Raw genomic sequence first — 20,674 nt, forward strand, 5'->3', positions numbered from 1 at the left:
ATTGTCACCCTAAACTGTGCATTTAAGAGACAATGTCAACCCCTTTCTCTTAAAACCTGTTTCAGGCATCCCGGAGTTGACTGAATTGTGCTGCCCAGACCAATGTCTTCCCTGTGTCACTAGAACATTAAACACCCAAAAGGACAAAGCAATTCAAATCTCTCTCCAGAGCCGACTACCTCGGTCATGTCAGGCTCCTCTCTGGGAAACATGCCTAAGGTGCCTGGTGGGGATCCCACGCGACTTTTGTGAAGAGTAATTAACTAAATGTAAACAGCTAGAGGCTCTTAATATTTATCTAAAATCCTACACACTCTTCACTTTCAGGTGTGAAGCTTCAGCACTGAATAGAAATTTTGTAAATTCAGTCCTTCCAAAGCACTTATTAAATACCCAGTGTATACCATGCACGGAGCTTGATGAGTGACACTTTGTAAGTGCACAATAAATGTTTGCTTTAAAAGGAATAAAAAGATGGCTATCATCAACAAATCAGCAAACGACAAGTGCTGGCGAGGATGCGGAGAAAAAGGAACCCTCGTGCACTGCTGGTGGGAATGCAGACTGGTGCAACCACTGTGGAGAACAGTATGGAGTTTCCTCAAAAAAACTGAAAATGGAACTCCCATTTGACCCAGTAATTCCACTGCTAGGAATATATCCTAAGAAACTAGAAAGACCAATCAAAAAAGATATATGCACCCCTATGTTCATAGCAGCACAATCTACAATAGCTAGTATTTGGAAACAGCCTAGGTGCCCATCAGCAGATGATTGGATCAAAAACTATGGTACATCTACACAATGGAATACTATGCTGCCATAAAAAGAAGGAATTCTTATCATTTGCAGCGACATGGATGGAATTGGAGACCATTATGCTGAGTGAAATAAGCCAGTCAATGAAAGAAAAACACCACATGATCCCACTCATTTATAGATAATAAGAAACATCATAAACTGCTGAACAAAAAGATAGATACAGAGATAGTAAAGAAACAAACAGACTGTCAAATTACAGTGGGGAGGGGAGGGAGATATGGGGGAGATAAGAGATCAACCGAAGGACTTGTATGCACGCACATAAGCATAACCAATGGAGGAAAAACTATGGGGAGGGAGGGCATGTTTGGGAGTGGTAGTGGGGTGGGGGGGAGATTGCTAAGGTATGTACACATATAATATCTTAATAAAAAATAAAAGGAATGAAAAGTTTGGCTGTCCAGTAGCAACCTCAGCAATCTGGAGAAGGCAGATTCTACTTGCACGTTAGGATAGCCGAGACTTCCGCATGGGCTCTTCAGCATGCTTTCACCCATTAAAGGTTCCTCTTCTCTGCCTTGATTCCCTCCTAAGCTCACACCAGACTTTAGGTAGATTCACTTACTATCATTCCACATGTAACAGTGGTACCCGTGCTTGCACAGAGAGAGATGAAGAGGGAGGTGCATTGTACAGATTTCACTGGGAGCAGTGACCTTTGCTATAGAAGAGATGGTTCATTTCGTTGTTCAGTGACTGTGTGTGTGCGCTGTGCTCCTCGGCAGTGAGCAGCCTGAGTGCCCGCTGCACATCGGGGAGGCTGGGGCAGTTTTCACATAGCTTTCCTACAGTGTGATGAGAGTTTGATCGGGGCATTGGAGGGGCTGTGTGAGCACGGGCTGGGAGAGGAGGAGCTGGGGCCCGGGAAAGCTTGCTTTTTGGAGGGAGATGCAATGTGCGCTGAGATTTGGGGCAGTAAGTCCACACCGTAAATTAGCATACTCTTTCAAGGCAACCATTGAAAGAAGGCTCATGGCAACCAAAACTAAAATTAGGAGGAACAGCATTGACCTCCCGATGTTTCAGAATTGCCCCAGGCAGCTGGCTGTGCCTGTGCTGCAGAGGGAAGAGCCGAGCGTTGGCAGGATGTGCGGGAGCTCAGTGTGGAAGGTCTGTCTCTGGGGCTTGACTCACGTGTATGTTGTTGGTGTTTCAGTCTCTCCTCCGGATCCTGGAGACGCCCAAAGGCCGTGCTGCTTTCAGAGTGTCCAGTGGGTTCAATGGGCTGCTGTCCCTGCTCTCTGACCTGGAGGGTTCTCTCCAGGACCCACCCCTGCAGATGTGGGGGGCGGTGTCCCCCAGCCAGACCCTGGGCCTGGTCCTGCACACCCTCTGCGTGCTGTCTGCGGCGCTGCACCTGGACCCTGTCAACGGGGACTTCTTCCGGAGGAACGGGCTCTTCGAGAAGCTGGCCGAGGACCTCTGCTTGCTGGGCTGTTTCGGGGCCCCGGAGGAAGAAGGAGCCGCCCTGCACTCCGGGGATACCACCAAGGCCAGGCCATTTGCTGATTTTCTGAGTGTGGCCTTCTCCTCTGTCAGCCCCTTCCCACCCAAGATACAGAGCTGTCTCCAGATCCTTAGCTTCCTGGACAGCATGGCCAGCGGCACCCTCCACCAGCGCTGGGACCTGAAGACACAGCTGCCAGCTGGGCCGGAAGCAGCTGTGGACGCCCAGATGGGAGACGCTGGCAGTGACCCCCACGGCAACTTGGAGCAGTGGCCGGACCTGGAGGAGAGGTAGAGCTTTGCTGCCTGCTTTGCGATCGGCCATCAGTGCATCTGTCTGCCATTTCCTATGCAGACATCCTGCATGAGGAGTGGGGGAAAGCCTAGGCTCCAGGCTAGGGGTGCAGAAATGTCACATGACTTCCTGTTCTTTAAACCAAGTTAACTGACTCCAAGCTCCCCTACCATGGGAGCGAAAAGAAAAACCACCCTGAGTGCACAGGGTCGTGGGGTGCTGTTGGAAACTGGGTGCAGATAGAGAGGTTGGCTCATTTTCTCTTCGCATCTCTGCTGCTCCTGGAGCGTAGGTGCCTGTGCCAGCTCTCCCTTGTGTACCAGCAGCTTTGTCTTGTCTTACATGCCCTGAGGGCACTGCCAGGGGATGGCGAGGCCCTTGGACTTCCAGGACACAAAGCATAGTGTCCTTCCAACCATGGCTTCTTCCTGATCTTGCTTGCCGTCCCCATTTCCCCTGGCAAGGACAATCGCTCCTCTTACATCCATAGGCTAATCTCCTCAGTGAGCTCAGGCTGCCCCAAACCACATTTTACTTTCCTTCCTAAAGCAGAATCCCGCCAGAGCAAGGGAGGGCAAAGAACCCCCGCCAGGCCTGGGAGCCAGACGGGGTGGGAAAGGACAAAACCGTAGTTGGAGCCTTTCTTCATTCCTCCAACGCAGCAGTGACCAAGTACAAGTTCGCGCTGTGATCAGCTATCCTGCCTCCATGTCTGTCATCTGGCCTTTGCGTCCCAGGGCATTTGCATCCAAAGGAAGCTGCTGAGTCGCCAATGACTGTAATTGCTTTTGCTTGATTGGGTAATCTGGTCAATTAGTTGATCTCCTAATCTTGCATTCCTGCCCAAATTGCTCATGATATAATTATTGTTGGATTTGCCTTGCTGATTTTTAAAGGATTTTTGTTTATGAGAAAATTTTGCTTTTCACACTCCTTGACTATCACAGTATGGGCTGGGCCTGCTCCCTGTGTGAGCGTCTTCTGCTCCCTGCCATGGAACTTGGCATGAAACTCAGAGCCTCATGCTTTCTTATGAGAAGATTTATTCTTGCCAGAACACATTTCTTTTTATTCTTGTATCATTCTTAGTTATCTTTCAAGTCTATTTTCTCACTTTAGCTAAGTTTTAATTTATTGACTGAGGCTTTTTATAATGTCTTCTTACTTTTTATTCCTCACATCACGGATGGTATCTCCCCTGGTCCCTGGCACTTAGCGTTCTGGGTTAGTGTGTCCTATTAGCCAACTTTCAGCATTTTCTGTCACTCATACAGAAATGTTCTGTGTCTTTTTGGGCCTTCTTTCCTTCCTTCCACTTTCTTGAAGTTTATTGTTCTGGTATTCCTTTTCTTAATTTAACTGATTAAGAGATTTTCAGTCTTTTTTAAAATATAAATTTTCTGGTAACTGCCATGTTTCCCCGAAAATAAGACATCCTCCGAAAATAAGACCTACTTACAGGTTTCCTTCTGAGTGAAATATAAGGCATCCCCCCAAAAATAAGCCCTCCCCTAGGCTAAACATGAGAGATTTGGTCCACTGATTCTGAAAGAAATGGAGTCACAAGAAATTCACCAGGAAATTCAGGAATTGGATTGTTATGATGATGTTCCAGAAGATGATGACATGATTGTCATTGAATAAATGAGTAAATTCTTGATACTGTAGAATTCAGTTTGTCTGGTTTGCGTTGACAACTACCGTACTACCGTACCATATACAGGTAATAAATTTTCTTTATTTTCATTTTACAATAAATGTGTACCATATTCTTCTTCATGGAAAAATAAGACATCCCCTGAAAATAAGACCTAGCGCATCTTTGGGAGCAAAAATTAATATAAGACACTGTCTTATTTTGGGGGAAACAGGGTAGTACTTCAGCAGTATTACACAAGTTTTATATTGTACTTTCAATTATTTTAGTACTAAGTATTTCCTAATTTTCCTTCTGGATTTAATAGTTTTATTCTTGAGTCTTGTTTATTTGGCAAGTTTCCAAAGTTAAAGAATATTTTTGGTAAACTCTCTTGGTTTTTGTCTAAACTTGTCTTTCTTTCTTCCATAATTCCTGAGTGATAGTTGTTCTGGGTATATACTCTTGGTTGAAAGTTATTTCCCCACATCACAGGATGGGAGCCTTCCAGTATTGCCTTTGAGAAATCAGCTGCATTTTTTATTGCTCTTCCCTTGAAGGTAATCTGTCATTTTTTTCTCTGGCTGCTTTTAATATCTTTTTAATGATTATTGTTTTATAATTTTACTATGTTTTTATTTGGATTATTTTTGAAATTTATTCTGCTTGAAATTTATCAGAATTCCTAAATTTGATAACTGTGTCTTATAACAGTTTTGGATATTCTCTTTAATTTACTACCTCTTCCCCATCTTTTTTATATTATATATATTTTAGAACTTCAATGATATATTTGCTTTATTTTTATTCTAGCTTCCAGTTTCTTATATCTTCTATTTCTCTTTCACATTTTCAGTGTGTTTGTCTCTGTGTACTGCATTTTGTACTATTTCTCTTTATCTCTTTTCCAACTCATTGAATCTCTTAGTAGTGGGCTATTACATAATGTTTAATCCAGCCAGTGAGGTTCTGAATTTTTAATTTCAGTGACCATACTTTACATTTCTAGATCCTATTTTGTTCTTTTTCTAATGAAATTGATTATTTTATAGCTTTTCTCCTTGTCCATATTTTTCTCTCCTTTATTTCAAACATATGAATCATAATTCTTCCCCCCCCCCCCCCCCGGGTCTTTTGAGAGATAGATTCTACAATCTGTTGTTTCTGTGGCTGTCACTGAGGGTCCCTTGTTTCTTTGTGTGATTTGTGGCTTTTGACTGTGAGTCTTGCCCAGAACTTTCCTTCCCCAGGCTCCATGCAGCCCATCCTCACTCTGGTCCCCGGCCTTTCTGCAGACATGAGAGTGAACTCAGTGAGCCAAGCCTTGGCCAGATTCCAGGCCTTTCCCTTTTTCTTCTCTTTGGGGAAAATTCCCTAATCTGTTTAATCTGGGAGTAGAGGGGGTTCCTAAGGAGGCCTCTGCCCTGGCCACCAGGACGTATGCAGGTTCACTTGGGATCTCATCTTGGAACCTTACTCAACTGATGCCACCAGCGCTCAGGGCAGAAGTATTTGTCAGCACCAGGAGACACTCCGTAAGTGGTCCTGGTGATGAAAAGCAACAGCCATTGTGGAATGTCTCTGGGGTCTGAGCACCAAACACTTATTTTTATTTAACTTCTTCTCAAACCCTAGACTATTACTAATGCAGAAACCAAGGCTGAGAAAGGATCAATCACACGGCCAAAGTCACACATTTAGTAAAGCTAGAGCCAGGCTCTGAATCCGGGTTCACCTACAAAGACCTGTGTGTGTGTGTGTATGTGTGTGCGTTTGTGCAAGTGTGTGTCTGTGTGCATGTCTTTTCCTCATTAAAGGAAAGACAGCGCTTTGAGCTCTCCTAATGGTTAGGGAAGTGAAAGTTGGTCTGTCTGAGAGATGGGGTTAAAGGCAGGGCAGTTGGGCTGGGAATGGGGACAGGGTGCTCAGCCAGCCTCGTGCTGGCTGGTGGGAAGCAGGGCAAGAGCTCGGTGCCCTTCCCTTAGCCTGTGTGCCCACAGCACTGCTTCCTGCAGAGGAGAGCAGAGCCGGAGGCGGCTCCTGTGATGACAGCAGCCATTTACTTATGCTCCCTCAGCTCAGTTTCCCAGCTGCACAGCGGGAGTCGATATCTCTCTGCTGTTTTAGGGCCTATGGCTCGGGTATTCTAACGCACCTGGAATAGGACTCAGTAGTCACTCAGGAAACATCACAGGCTCAAAGCCCAGTAAGATCGGGCTTCCTGATGACACGTACCATGCGATCCATTGGAGAGACCAGTGGGGTGCTTGGGAAACTGTGGTGAAGCACCCCAACCTCTGGCCTTCTGCAGGTAGCTTAGGTGCAAATACTCCCACATGCCCACACCTCCAGGACATTCTAGGCATCGCCAGAACTCAAAGCTCCACACCAGGCAGCATTTGTGCCTGACTGTTTGCAGCTCCCTCGGAGGCCCGTGGGCTCTGGGCTGGAGGCAAATGGCATCCTTCTGATGCTGGGTCCCCACGCAGTCCTCACCGACAGCACTCGGTTTGCTAAGATCGCTGCCCAGGGCAGCCCTGCATCCGGGCCCTGATGCCCTGGAGAGTGCTCTGGCTAACTCCCTGTTGGTGGGCCACGCTGCCTGCGCAGTCCCCGCCCGAGTGGGCCTTGCTCTGTCACATCCTCCCTTCAGGTTGGGCTGGTTTGTCCAGCTTCCTCTGGGTGGCCAGGGTTGCATATAAGGGTGTGTGCATTCACACGTATGTGTGTCTGCATACACATGTGTGTGCATATGTGTTTAGTACATTGGGAGTTGAGTGTGTGTCTCGGGTACGAGAACCCAGCTGAGCAGGGAGCCTCCTCACAAGCCTGTTCCCTGTCGGTGCAGCCCTGGCCTCGCGGGGCCCTGGCTGAGACGGCCGCTGCCTTCAGGTGGCTTTTGTGGCATTGGAGCTTTTCATCGCCACATGGCCCAGAGGGGAGCCGGTCTCTCCAGGGCTGCAGAGCGGCGGCTCCTGCTGCTGGGCCTGAATTCACAAGTGGGCATTGAGGCACGAATGGCCTTGCCCTGCTATTCTGTGAGGAGCAGGCTCAGGGAGCAAGCAGGCATGGTACAGAAGCCATTTGTGCATGCATGCATGCGTGTGTGTGTGTGTGTGTGTGTGTGTGTGTGTGTATGTGCAGGTGCGTGTGTTTTGAGGATGGATGGGTAGAACCCACAATGGGGAGGGTGGAGTGCAGGAGGTGTCAGTTCCTCCTAGGAATGGCGAAGGCTTGAATAAGACAGTGCCCTGCTGGTAGGAGAACATGTGAGGCATGTTTAGGGCATAGCATGTCCAGACCTGGGTAACGGGTTGGAGGGGGGAGAGCAGGGGGGAGAAGCATTGACAGAGATGTGGTTTGAAAGAGGATAGTGCTTCTCTCGATGAGAATTGCCAAAATGAGTCCATGTTATTTTTAATTTTTTAATTAGTCACTCAAGAATCCATAGGCCTTTGTGAGAGGAGATGGAGCATCTGAGTCCCGCCCCTGGATATGGACAGAGTCCAGATGGGGCTCAGTCTGACTCCCATATCTAAGCAGGAAAACGCCGATCAGAGCGCCAGGCACGTGAGGTGGCGGTGGCGACAGAAGGGGCGGGCTCCGCTGGCTGAGTGCAGGGCAGGCACTGCGGGAGGTGAGACGAGGTCAGACTCCCCTCAGCCTCCAGGAGTCCTTACATGAATGACATCACTTTCACTTTGCAAAATCTGGCTGCGATCCCCTTCCCCAGGCCTCTGGGCTCCCAGAGAAGGTGATTGTGTATTAGGGTTATAACTTCCAGGTACATCCACGGGACTTTTTCAAGGTACAAGCCATTTGGGAACACCAGTGGGAGTGGTGCCTGAAACCCTGTGCCTGAAACCTTGGGATGCGGGGCTCCTGCCCCTCCCCCTGCTCTGGGGGTGCGTCTTAGAGCAGCGCTCCTTGAGCCTAAACCACCTGCATCTGAACCTGCTGTGCAGTCACTGAAACGCACGACAATCAGATGGCTGAACCTCAGACTGGGGCAGGAGTCCAGGGTCGGCTTTAAAAAGGCCCGCTTGTTATTGGTAAGTACGTTCAACTTTTGAGAACTCGTACCCCAGATGCTAGGCATCTTTTCCTTTAAAATTTTTAAAAACAGCTTCTTTTTGTGTTAGTTGAAATTCACATAGCATAAAATTGTTGATTGTAAAGCTAATAACTCGGGTGGCATTTAGTACATTTGCAAACTTGTGCAAGCTCCACTTCTATCTAGTTCCAAGACACAGGGTGGGCAAAGTAGCTTTACAGTTGTTGGTATGGGAAGTACTGTAACGAATAAATGATAATATAAGAATACACTCTGTTGTCTGTACTCATAACTGTAAGACCACTTTTGCCCCACCCTGTGTTTTCATTTCTTCTAAAGGAAAACCCATACACATTACCATTCTTCAGCCAACTCCCATGAAGCCACCAAGCTGCTTTCTGTCTGTATACATTTGCCTGTTCTGAATATCTCTACTAATAAAAGAGTAATATGCTAATTAGACTGGATACCTTCCTGACAAAGCCACTGTGGCTGGGCCAAGGCAGAGGTTGTTAGGGATGATCAGGCCAGCAGGGGAGAGCAGTTTGGGTGATCAGGTGGCAGGGGAGAGAGTTAGTGGGATCAGATTGGTAGGGGAGAACAGTTAGGGGAGATCAGACCAGCAGGCAGAATGGTTAGGGGCGATCAGGCAAGCAGGCAGGTGAGTGGTTAGGAGCCAGCGGTCCCGGATTGTGAGAGGGATGTCTGGCTGTCAGTTTAGGCATGATCCCACAGACAGTCAGACATCCCCTGAGGGGTTCCAGATTGGAGAGGGTGCAGGCTGGGTTGAAGGACACCCCCCCCCCCCCCGCACAAATTTTGTGCACTGGGCCTCTAGTTTCATATTAATGGAATCATACAAAGTCTTTTGTGTATGGCTTCTTTCACTTAGCATGATATTTCTGAAGTTCATCTGCTTGTAACATGTCAGTACTTTATTCCTTTTAATGGGTGAATATCATCCCATTGAATGTGTATACCATGATTGCAGAATTCATTCAACTGTGATGAATGGACGTTTGGATTGTTCCTACCTTTTGGCTATTATGATTAGTACCCCTATGAACATATGTATCCATATCTTTTTAAAATTCTTTTGGAGTGAAATTGCTGAAGGCTTCAAAGGTAATTCTATGTTTACTTCTCTGAAGAACCACTAAACTGTTTTCCATACAACTGAACCAAGTACCTAAGTACTTAATCTTTTTTGGGGGAGCACTATTTTATGATATTTTTAAAGCTTTGTTTTCCCAATGTTTATTGCTAGTATATGGGGATATGATTCATTTTATATGTAACTGCATCCTTCCAACCATTAAGCGTGTTTTAAGAACTTAAGAGATAAAATAGATATTATACTTTTACTTATTAGTTCCAGGAGCTTTTTTAAATATATAAATTGCTCGAGATTTTCTACATAGACAATCATACTGTCTGCGAATTTCTCCTTTTCCAATCTGCTGTTCCACCTGATGTTGAGTGGAGACAGTGAGAGTGGCTATCCATGCCTTGGTCTTACCCTGGAGGAGAAAGTATTCAGTATTTTGCCATCGAATATTATATCCACTATTTTTTTGTAGAGATCCATGATGAAGTTAGGGAAGATTTCTTCTATTTCCAGTTTACTGAGAGTGTTTATCATGGAAAGATGTTCGATTTCTCAGATGCTTTTTCTGCATTTTGTCAGGTGTTTATTTTTCTTCTTTAGTTTATTAATATGATGAATTACATTAATATGACTGATTTTTGGGTAGTGAATCAGCCTTCATTTGTGGAGTTGCCATGGTGCCTCATTTATTTTACTTATAATTACATTTGACTTCCTACTAGTTTTTGAGGATTTTTGCATGTGTTTGTAAGAGATGTTGGCAAGTAGCTTTCTTATACTAACTGTGTCTGCTTTTGGTAACAGGGTAAAGCTGGGTTCATAGAATGCATTGGGAAGGGTCCTCTTGTATTTTTGGTTAAAAAGTTGTGTAAATTGGTGTTGTTTATCTTTTGGACGTGTGTTAGAATTCACCAGTGGAAGCATCTGGGCCTGGAGGGGTTTTTTTTGTTTTTGTTTGTTTGTTTGTTTTTGTTTTGTGTGTATATGTGAGTGTGTGTGTGTTTTATGCATGTGAGGAAAGATTTTCAATTCTATTCAGTTTTGTGATAAGTATAAACTATTCTGCTTATTTTTTCCTACAAAGCCACAAATTTGTGCCTTTGTAGGAATCAGTCCATTTCATCTAAATTATCAAATTTATGTGGGCAGTATTATTTGTAGTATTTTCTTATTATCCTTTTATTGTCTTTGGGGTATGTAGTAATATTTTCTTTTTCATTCCTGATATTGATAACTGTGACTTTTCCTTTTTAGTTAGTTTGGCTAGTAATTTTTCCATTTTTAAAATGTTTCCAAAGAACTAAAATTTTCTGTCTTTTATTTTCTTAATTGTTTTTCCGTTTTTAATTTCATTGCTATTTACTATCTTTATTATACTTTTTCTACTCTCTCGGGGTTTGTTGATTAATTTATTTTTAAATAGCATCTTACATTAGAAACTTGGATTTTTCATCGGAGACCTTTATTCTCTTGTAATGTAAACATTTCAATCTATATGTTTTCTTCTAAGTACTGCTTTAGCAGCACCTCATAAACTTTTCTATGGTCATTATTATTTAAGTTCAAATATTTTAAATTTTTCTTGAAACTTTCCATTTGACCCATAGACTACTTAGAAACATGTTGTTTACAACATGTCTGTACTTAATACCACTGAACTGTACAGTCAAAACAATGAAGGTAGTAAGTTTTTGGTTATGTGTATTTTATCACAGTAAAACAAGAGGTATTTTTTTTAATTCCCAAGTACCTGTATCCTTTTCAGTTTTCTTTCTGTTATTCATGCTGACTTTAATGCTGTTGTGATTAGAGAATGCACTTTAGATGATTTTATATATTTGGATGTTTTAAGGTTTATTTTATGGCCCAGAGCCCATTAGATGTTGACATGTGCTCCATGAAAACTTGACAAGAATGTGTATTCTGAAGCTGTGGAGTGGAGTGTTTCTAGAATGCCACTATACAGTTGGTTGGTGGTGTTCAGTTCTATATCTTTGGTGATTTTCTGACCACGTTTTCTATCACTTACTGAGAAAAGAGTGTTGAATTGTATATAGACTACAGGCCCGGTGCATGAAATTCATGCATGGGGGTGTGTGTCCCTCAGCCCAGCCTCCACCCTCTTCAATCTGGGACCCCTTGAGGGATGTCTAACTGCCCATTTCGGCCTGATCCTGGTAAGGTCGGGTTTAAACAGGCAGTCAGACATTCCTCTCACAATCCAGGACTGCTGGCTACCAACTGCTCTACTGCCTGCCTTCCTGATTGCTCCTAATCACTTCTGTGTGCCAGCCTGATCACCCCCTAACCACACCCCTGACAGCCTGATTGATGCCTAACTGCTCTCCTGCCAGCCTGATTGCCCCTAACTGCCCTCCCCTGCAGGCCTGGGTCCCCCCAACTATCCTTCCCTGCAGGCCTGGTTGCCCCCAACTTCTCTCCTCAGCCAGTTTGGTCACCCATAACTTTTCTCCCCTGTAGGCTTGATCTCCCTAACTTCCCTCCCTTGCAAGCCTGGTCCCTCCCAAATGCTCTCCCCTGCTGGCCTGATTGCCCACAATTGCCCTCCCTTGCAGGCCTGGTCCCTCTCAACTACCATCCCCTGCTGGTCATCTTGTGGCAGCCATCTTATGTCCACCTGGGGGTAGGATCTTTGACCACATAGAGGCAGCCATCTTGTGTGTTGGAGTGATGGTCAATCTGTATTATTAGATAGGATAGAGGCCTGGTGCATTGGTGGAGCTGGCTGGTTTGCCCTGAAGGGTGTCCTGGATCAGGGTTGGGGTTCCCTTGAGGCATGGAATGGCTGGGCAAAGGGCCTGTGGTGGTTTGCCCCCCAGAGACACAAGCAGAGGCCCTGGGATCTATGATTTTATTTATCTTTTATAATTGAGACTTTGTAGCCTTGAGTAGAGGCTGGGACTGGCCAGGAAGTTTGGCTTTGTCCATCGCCAGGGTAACCCAAGCTTCTTGCTTGCTCCATTGCTACAGCCTTTTTTGTTAGGATTTGTTTATCTTCTATAATTGAAACTTTGTAGCCTTGAGTGAAGGCCAGGGCCTGCCAGAGTGGGCAGAGAGCTTGGCTTCCTCCATCTCTGGGGGAATCCAATCCTCCTGCTTGTTCAGTGGCCAGTTGCCATCTTGGTTGGGTTAATTTGCATACTCACTCCTGATTGGTTGGTAGGCTTGGCTTGTGGGTGTAGTGGAGTAATGGTTAGTTTGCATGTTTCTCTTTTATTAGTGTAAATTGAGGATTTACCCTTTTACTTCTCTCAATTCTTATGAATTCTGATGCTCCTTTGTAAAGTGCCTGCACATTTTGGATTCTATGCCTCCTTTCATCATTATGCAATATACCTGTTGATTCCCGACAATATTCTTCACTCTGAAGTCCTCTTTCTCTAAAATTAACAGAGCCACACCAGCTTTCTTTGGATTAGTGCTAGCATAGTATACCTTTTCTATCTGTTTACTTTTAACCTCTATGTATTATTATATTTAAAGCGGATTTCTTGTAGATGGCATGTAGTTTAGTCTTTTGCTTTTTCCATTCCTATGATGTGTGTCTATTAATTGTTGTATGTAACTCATTTTTAGTCAGTGTAATTTTTGGTGTGTTTGGATTTAGGTCTATCATCTTATTTGCTTTCTCTTTGTTCCCTCTTTTTTTGTTCTCTGTTTCTCTTTCCTTTTTGTGGGTTATTTGAATGTATTATCTTATTTCATTTGAATTTACCTATTTATTTTTTTACTCTCTCTCTTTGTTTAGCTTCTTTGGTGCTCGTTCTAAGGATTACGAAAACATACTTAACTTTTTAATAGCCTACTTATAATTAACGTTTTGCTGCTTCAAATAAAGTATAGAAACCTTACCTCTATGCACATCCCTTTGGCCTCCCCTGTATCTGTTATGGTTGTCATGTGCATCCCACCTATTACAATTTGCTTCCAACCATTAAGCGTGTTTTAAGAACTTAAGAGATAAAATAGATATTATACTTTTCCAAACATTTACCATTTCTATTGTTCTTTCTCATTACCGAAATACCAATTTCCTTCTGTTATGATTTCCTTCTCACCTGAAGAAATTCTTTTAGTATTATATTTTAGAGAAAGTTTAATGACAAGCAATTCTCTGCATTTATCTCCACCTGGGAATATATTTATTTCTGCTCTAGTTCCTGAAGGATGTTTTTGTCGAATAGGAAATTATGTGCATTTCTTTTCAGCACTTAGAAACACTGTTCCCTGGCTTCTGCTTTCTCATGAGAAAACCCATGGTCATTCACACTGCTGTTCCCCTGTGTGTGATGTGTTATTCTTTTCTGGCTGCTTTAAGGAGTTCTCATTGTCTTTAGGATTGAACAGTTGGTTATGTTGTTGGTTATGTATGTATGCCTGGGCATGGACTTTTCTGTTGTTTATTTGCGTTTAGCTAAGCTTCTTAAATCTTTAAAGTTACTAAATTTGAAGAAATATTGGCTAAAACCTTCATGAACATGTTTTATTTTTACACTGTACTCCTTCTCTCCTGGGGAACTCCAACAATTGGAATATTAGTTAGATTCTTTGATTTCACGATGTGTGACATTTGAAACTTTCTTCATTTTTTGTCAGATTTTCCAATAATTTATCCTCAAATTCATGGACTCTTTCCTCTCTCACCTTATTCTCTTATTGTTCTAATTCAGTGAGATGTAAACATTTCAGTTACTGTAATGTTCAGTTCTTAAATGTTTATTTTTATATTTTTATTGATTCCATTTCTTTACTGAAACTTTCTAGTTTTTCATTCATTTCAAAAGTATTAACCCTAACTTCTTAGAGTTTGGTTAATAATAGCTGCTTTAAAGTTTTTGTCCAATAATTCAATACCAGTGTCATCTCACACTTGGCATCTTTTTCTGAGTGAGAGAGTGAGTTTTCCCTGGCTCATTCTATGCTGAATAAGTTCAGATTGGATCCTGGACACTTGGAATGTTATGGACCCTGATTCTTGCTAACACTTTCTGCAGAACGTTGGTTACTTTGCTTTACCAGGCAATCAGCCCAGCTGGGCTCAGGTTTCAGAGACTTTGCAGCGTGTTTTGTTCTATCCTGTACTTGCTTTAGATGATAGCCAGTCTTGGGTGGTGGTCTGCCACCAGGTTCAGTTCTCAAAGCCTTAGAATGTGATTTAGCATCAGACCACACAGGTGCAGCTCAGAATTGAGCCCAGAGTTTGATACAGAACTCAGTGATCTCACTTTAATAAGCCTTTTCCTTTTCATCATCTCCTCAACACTTTCTGACTCCCCTGCCCCTTCCTTTCCTCTGTTAGACATTCATGGCGTTTGTTTCCCTGCTCACCACACACTTCACACACGGTGCCTGTCTCTGGGCCCAAGCAGGTGGAGGGAAAGGAGACAAAGTAGGGAGGATTTTGCCTACACTTTGGGACCATAGTTCCTCTAGTCAGAGAACAGGATTCTCCTCCCTGGGAGTTCTAGATCCTGCCCAGCACTGCTTCTGCCGTGGGGCTGCCTGATGCCCGGGGAGAGAAAGAATGGAGAAACCCAACAAGAAGTCCATGGTCTCTGCCATGGCGTGTGGCTTGTAGGAGCATCCTTTCCTGCTCCTCAGACCAGACATAGCACCTCTTCTTGGATCTCTGTGTGTCGTGTCCACATGCCGTGCATGGCTCTGTGTTTCGGACTCCCTGCGAGCCGCCCCAGGGGTGCTGTGGGGGCTCCGGGAAACCACTGCCAGCTGCCTGTGCTTGGGCTTGGTTTCTTTCTCCGCTGCTGCTCAGTGTGCAGAGTTCTTAGGAGGCTGCTCATGCATCCTACCTGGGCTTGTAGTTGCATTCAGTGGTAGGACATAGGAGAGTGTGCCTGCACCAACTCAAAGAGGCCTGGAAGTGTGTGAGTGTGTGTGTGTGTGTGTGTGTGTGTGTGTGTGTGAGAGAGAGAGAGAGAGAGAGAGAGAGAGAGAGGAAGAGAGAGAGAGAGAGAGAGAGAGAGAGAGAATGTGTGTGTGAGTGTGTGTGAGAGTGTATGTGTGTGAGTGTGTGTATGTGAGTGTGAGTGGGTGTGTGAGTGTGTGTGTGTGAGTGTGAGTGTGTGTGTGAGTGTGTGTGTGAGTGTGTGTGTGTGTGTGTGTGAGTGTGGCTATATGTTAGTGTGTGTGTGTGTGAGAGAGAGAGAGAGAGAGTATATGTGTGTGAGTGTGTGTGTATGTGTGAGTGTGGCTGTGTGTTAGTGTGTGTGTGTGTGTGTGTGTGTGTGTGAGAGAGAGAGAGAGAGAGAGTATATATGTGTGTATGTGTGTGTGTGTGTGAGAGTGTATGTGTGTGAGTGTGTGTATGTGTTTAACATATAATGAGAGCTTCACTATCTCCTGCATCTGCAGAGACAGGGAGTGAACCAGGAGCCACTTCCGTTGAGCACAACTCCTTGCCAGGCCCGGGCCTAGGTGCCCAGAAACGTCGCCCTCCTCTGGGTGGAAAGGGTGGCAGTGTGAGCGCCAGCAGCACTGGGGAAATTAGCTCAGATTAATTAGTCCAAGGTCGTGTAGACATAAGTGGCAGGTGGAGGGTGTGTGCCATGGCCTCTCTTAGAAAGATCCAGAAAGGTCTGTGGAAACAAGTGCCTGAAGGCTCAGGCTGATGGGCTTCCCCTCTGTCTGCAGGACGGACGAAGGTGATGCTGTGATCACGCACCCCGGGGCCCTGTGCATCATGGTCCAGCTGCTGCCTAGGCTGTACCATCACGACCACGCCCAGGTATGTGTGACACACACAGCTGCCTTCTTACCCGGCTGGCCGTTCAGCTCCTTCTGGCTGGGACTGGGCTTTCCTTTGCGCCGTTACCCTCGGCATGGCACCCTGAGTGAGTGTGAGTGGAGCCCCTGGCGCAAAGGGCCATCTGCAGCCTGTGATGCCCCAGACACTGGGCCAGTCCTGCTGCCTTCCCAGGCTGTTCAGGACCCAGCACTTCTGTGTGCGTGACCACCTCCTGAAAACAGCAGCCAAACCAGACTGGCTGCAAGGATGGCGCCCTCTGATGCAGGTCAGTGCTGAGGAAGCAGTGGGCGTTGGGGACCCCAAGTCCTTGCTCCTGTGCATGGTGCATGCGGGTCTCCTGGTGCCCTGTGCTCCGGCCGGGGCTCCGTGCAGGCTGAGCGGGGCTAACAGCAGACACTGCCCACGGAGCCTGCATCTGTGCGGGGACCGGGAGGGGTGACAGCGCGGACAGACACATGAATAAGCTCACAAATGAATCCCTAGCTACAAACTACGACAAGGACTGTTGTGGGGAAATCCAGGGTGCTGGGAGGGAACCCCGGATTGGAGGCGGGACCCAATCACATCTCACTCTGTGAAGGGGGAGGTCATGGGGGTCGCCTCTTAGCTGGTGGCCAGTAGGCAGGGAAGGAGCCTGCTGGGTAGCCGGGCGGGGAGCAGGGCAGCGTGGGGACCCGGCGGGTGAGAAGAGGGGCGGCCCAGGAAGGAGCGGCCTGTGTGGAGGTTTAGCCTGGTCCCATACCCTTCGTGTTGTGTGGGCAGCATGAGTGTAAAGAGAGAGGGGCTGCTGGGAGCAGCACTGAAACCCCCGCCACACTTCCGGGAGCATCCGACTGAAGCATAAGAATATTTGCTCCCCAACCCAAATGCCTTCTCGTCATGTAGTTAGCTGGGGTCTGGACCCTCCTCTCCACCTTGGCATTCAGACAGGGCCTCTCTGGGGCCTACGGAAACCGGCACACCTTCTCCTCAAGGAATGTTGCTCCTTTACCAACATGAGAATGTCCCTGTTGGCATGTGCCTGAGGCTCAGGAAGCTTTGTAACCCCCTCGGTCTCCGGCTGGTGCGGGGAGAAGTGAGACACTCCCAGGCCCGCGGTCAGACGTGTTCGGTGAACGGGCCTCTCCCCGCCGTGGCTCTTGCAGGACACAGCCGTGCAGCCTGCACGTCTTTCCCCGGCGGCCGCCTCAGGAGCAGCTGGCTCCTTGGCTGCAGTTTGTACTGTGACGGACTCGCAATGAGAACTCCGCCTGTGGCTGGGATGGGCTTAGCACTCAGACAGTTGCTCATGGTGTGCTATGCACCCCCCCCCCCCCAAAACCCCATGGCTCTGCCTAACGGAGTGGCTCAGAGGACAGTGTCTGCCCTCCCTGCTCCCAGCGCCTCATGGGCCTGGGTTTCAGATAAACCCTTGAGCTGCCACATTAGTATATGGACAGGAACTTCCTCTCATTCTATGGTGGTAATTAGACAAGTTAAGAATGAAAATGCATCCCATTTGGCATGCAACTTTTCTCTATTCGGGTCACAGTAAATAATTTAGGAAAAGTGTGATTTTTCCCATCTTTAAAATATGCAAATGAAAGGTAGTGGTGCATTTTCTCAAATATTTTCTGCAGATGCCAAGCCAGTGCTGGTCAAAGTTGGATAATTGCATTAATTAACTTCTGAAAGGGGTGTGTGTGTGAATTTACTATTCATACAACAAATAGAATAGTAAATCAAGTGAGAAATAACCCGGAGGAAATGCTGGAAAGGGGGCTGCAGTGCGGGTTTTGCTGCAGAAAGGGGAGCAGGGAAGGAAGTGCCAGCAGAGGGCAGTGTTATTAAGAAGATGGGCTGTGGGTTCCCATGTGTCTCCCTGTGATCTGCTCTGTTAACAGCCCAGAAGTGCTTTGCTTTTTCTCCAAAATACCAGCGCTGCAAGCTGCCCCGTGGAGCAGACAGGCCAGCTGGCCCTGTCTCCCCTGCGCCATCCCCGGTACAGAGCAGGCCGTGGGAGCTTTACTGTGAGTGCTGCTGGCCCAGCACAAGGCGAGATGGAGTGCAGCTCAGCCCTCCTGAAGCTGAGTTGGCCCCAGGAAAAAATAACGAATTGGGAAAAGGACAGTTTCCCTTCCGGGGTGCTCAGCAGCCGCAGGGTCTTGCCGCTTCTGGGCGTAACTAGGAACCCCTCCTGAGTGCCATGAGGATTCTGAGATGAGAGTTGTAGGGCCTCACTGAAAGATGAGACAGGGTCCGGAGACCGGGCGACCAGGACACAGGCTTTATTGGTGGAGATACTCCTGCCCGGCTGCCTTCCAAGGAGAGAGCACATGCGCCAGGATGAACATGCCTTTTGAGGGGAGGAAAAGGAAGGGGCGGGGCTTAAGGTACTCAGTACACACTGATTGATGGTCTCATATAAGGCACAAAGTTAGGGACTTAGGAATCGGAGGCTTAGGGTATTTGGCAGGTGCTGATGGGTGGTTCAATGTACAGTCCATGTAAGGTGCCTGGCTAGGTGCTCAGGAATGTCCAGGCTGCGGGTGGAGTTTACGTCATTCTCCGTCCATCAGTTGGGAGAAGGGAGGATCTATCACTCACAGCTGCGTTTGAGAGCGGGTGGCAGAGGAGTGCAGGAAATGGAAGGGCATTCTGACATCTGCCACACACGTGTGTCCACAGGCCTTGGGACAGAGCGAAGGGAAGGCCAGAGAGGTGGGGACAGCGGGGCTAAGCTTAAGGAAAGGATGTGCCATGACAGTAGGTGGAGGAGGAAGGCAAGGAAGCCCAGGCACAGAGGGAGACTCGAGGAAGGTGCCATGGAGGGCCCATGGCTAGTTCAGCGGGGCCAGGGTGGCTGGTGTGGGCAGAGAAGCGGTGAGTGGGCTGACAAGTTATTTGAAGCCACCTTACGAAGGGCTTGAACACCATGAAGAGAAGAGAACTTTATTGGGTTGTCATCTATTATCATCATCATCACCTCTGTGACGTTTACATTTTATTAGTTGATTTTATTTTATTTACTTAAAAATATTTTTATTGATTTCAGAGATGAAGGGAGAAGGAGAGAGAGATAGAAATATCAATGATGAGAGAGAATCATTGATCAGCTGCTTTCTGCACCGAGCCCACCACCCGGGCATGTGCCCTGACCAGGAATCAAACTCGGGACCCTTCAGTCCGCAGGCCAATGCTCTATCCACTGAGCCAAACCAGCTGGGCTTTATTTATTGATTTTAGAGAGAGGAAGGAAGAGAGAGAGGCCTTTGGTTGTTCCACTTATCTATGCATTTACCTGCTGGTTCTGCATGTCCCTGAGCCCGCAGCCTGGGCACAGTGGGAAGACGCTCTAACCAGCTGTGCTGCCGGGCCGGGCCCATGATGTTCAGTGAGCACCCACTCTGTGAAGGCAGAGTTCAGGCTCCGAAGACAGCAGGTGCTGTCACATCTCAGCTCCGCCACTCACAGCCACAGACCGTGGGAAATTCTTTAACCCCTTTGAGCCTAACTTCCTTGGCTTAGTGTGGGATGATCTCTCCCTCTGGCATTGTCATCAGGAGAAGATGAAGCGATGCTGGAGCTTGCATGGTGGGCAGACACATCAGCCCAGGAAGCACTGCTGGGATGCAGGACGGCCTTAGCCTGCGTTTTCTCATGCAGTGCCTGCAGGAACGCTGCCAGCAGGTGGCAGTACTCCCGCTTGGCAGAGGCCCTGAGCCTGTAGCAGGTGAGTGGCAGCGCTAACATCCTGGCCGGTGGCGAGTCCCTGGGAGAAGGCTCCCAGTCCTCCTGCCTCGGTGTCCTTTCCTGTAAAGAAGTAGTGGCCAGTCCTAGCCAGTTTGGCTCAGTGGATACAGTGTGAGCCTGCAGACTGAAGGGTCCCAAGTTCGATTCCGGTTAAGGGCGCATGCTGGGCTTGGAAGTTTGATCCCTAGTAGGGGACATGTAGGAGGCAGCTGATCAATGATTCTCTCTCATCATTGACGTTTCTATCTCTCCCTCCCTCGCCCTTCCTCTGGGAAATCAATAAAAATATATTTTTAAAAAGAAGTGGTGGCCCTGGGAGCTCATTGGGAGCAGCAATATGCTTGTTCTGACCTCGCGTGGTTGTTGGTGCATCCAGGTTCTGCTGGAGCCTCCCGCGGGCCCGGTGGCACGGAAGGAAGCTGGCTGGGCACTCATTTGTCAACTCACTTGTCCCTCGGTTTTGGAAAGGTGCCATTTTCTGGAATCAGCCTGTAATTCACACACATTGAGCTAATCATATGAGTTTCAAATAACTAAAACATCGACAGCAGTAATAGCTCAGAGAGCACCACCGCGTAGGGCAGGAAAAGAGAGCCATTTCCTCAACAAGGAAACTGGTGAAGGAGCAGTCCTGCGGAGTTACATGAGAACACACTAGATTCCAAATGCCTTCAGTTTCTAGGTTCCTCGTGCTCTTTCACTCTGAACCCGAGCCCCCAGACATCCCTATTGCTTCTGAGTGGAAAGACCTCAGGCCCTAGTCAACCGCCAGGGCCTTCGGAGGATCGCTCTTAGGT

At 46.9% G+C, this 20,674-nt stretch overlaps 1 protein-coding gene across 5 annotated transcripts in view; it reads left to right on the plus strand.

Annotated features, from left to right (window-relative positions):
• WDFY4 (WDFY family member 4) overlaps positions 1–20,674 on the plus strand; it is a 240,091-nt gene that overhangs the window by 61,976 nt on the left and 157,441 nt on the right. For all 5 annotated transcript variants that reach the window (XR_014796801.1, XM_084904130.1, XM_084904129.1 and 2 more), the window contains exons 12-13: positions 1,979–2,559; positions 16,031–16,124. Coding sequence is in view for 4 of the 5 variants with exons in the window: in XM_084904130.1 (XP_084760256.1) it covers positions 1,979–2,559; positions 16,031–16,124 (675 nt within the window). In the remaining variant the exon portion in view is untranslated. The remainder of the gene's footprint in view (positions 1–1,978; positions 2,560–16,030; positions 16,125–20,674) is intronic.

This window comes from Pipistrellus hanaki (genome assembly GCF_964339955.1).
Source record: "Pipistrellus hanaki genome assembly, chromosome: 14".
Classification (NCBI taxonomy): Eukaryota; Metazoa; Chordata; class Mammalia; order Chiroptera; family Vespertilionidae; genus Pipistrellus; species Pipistrellus hanaki.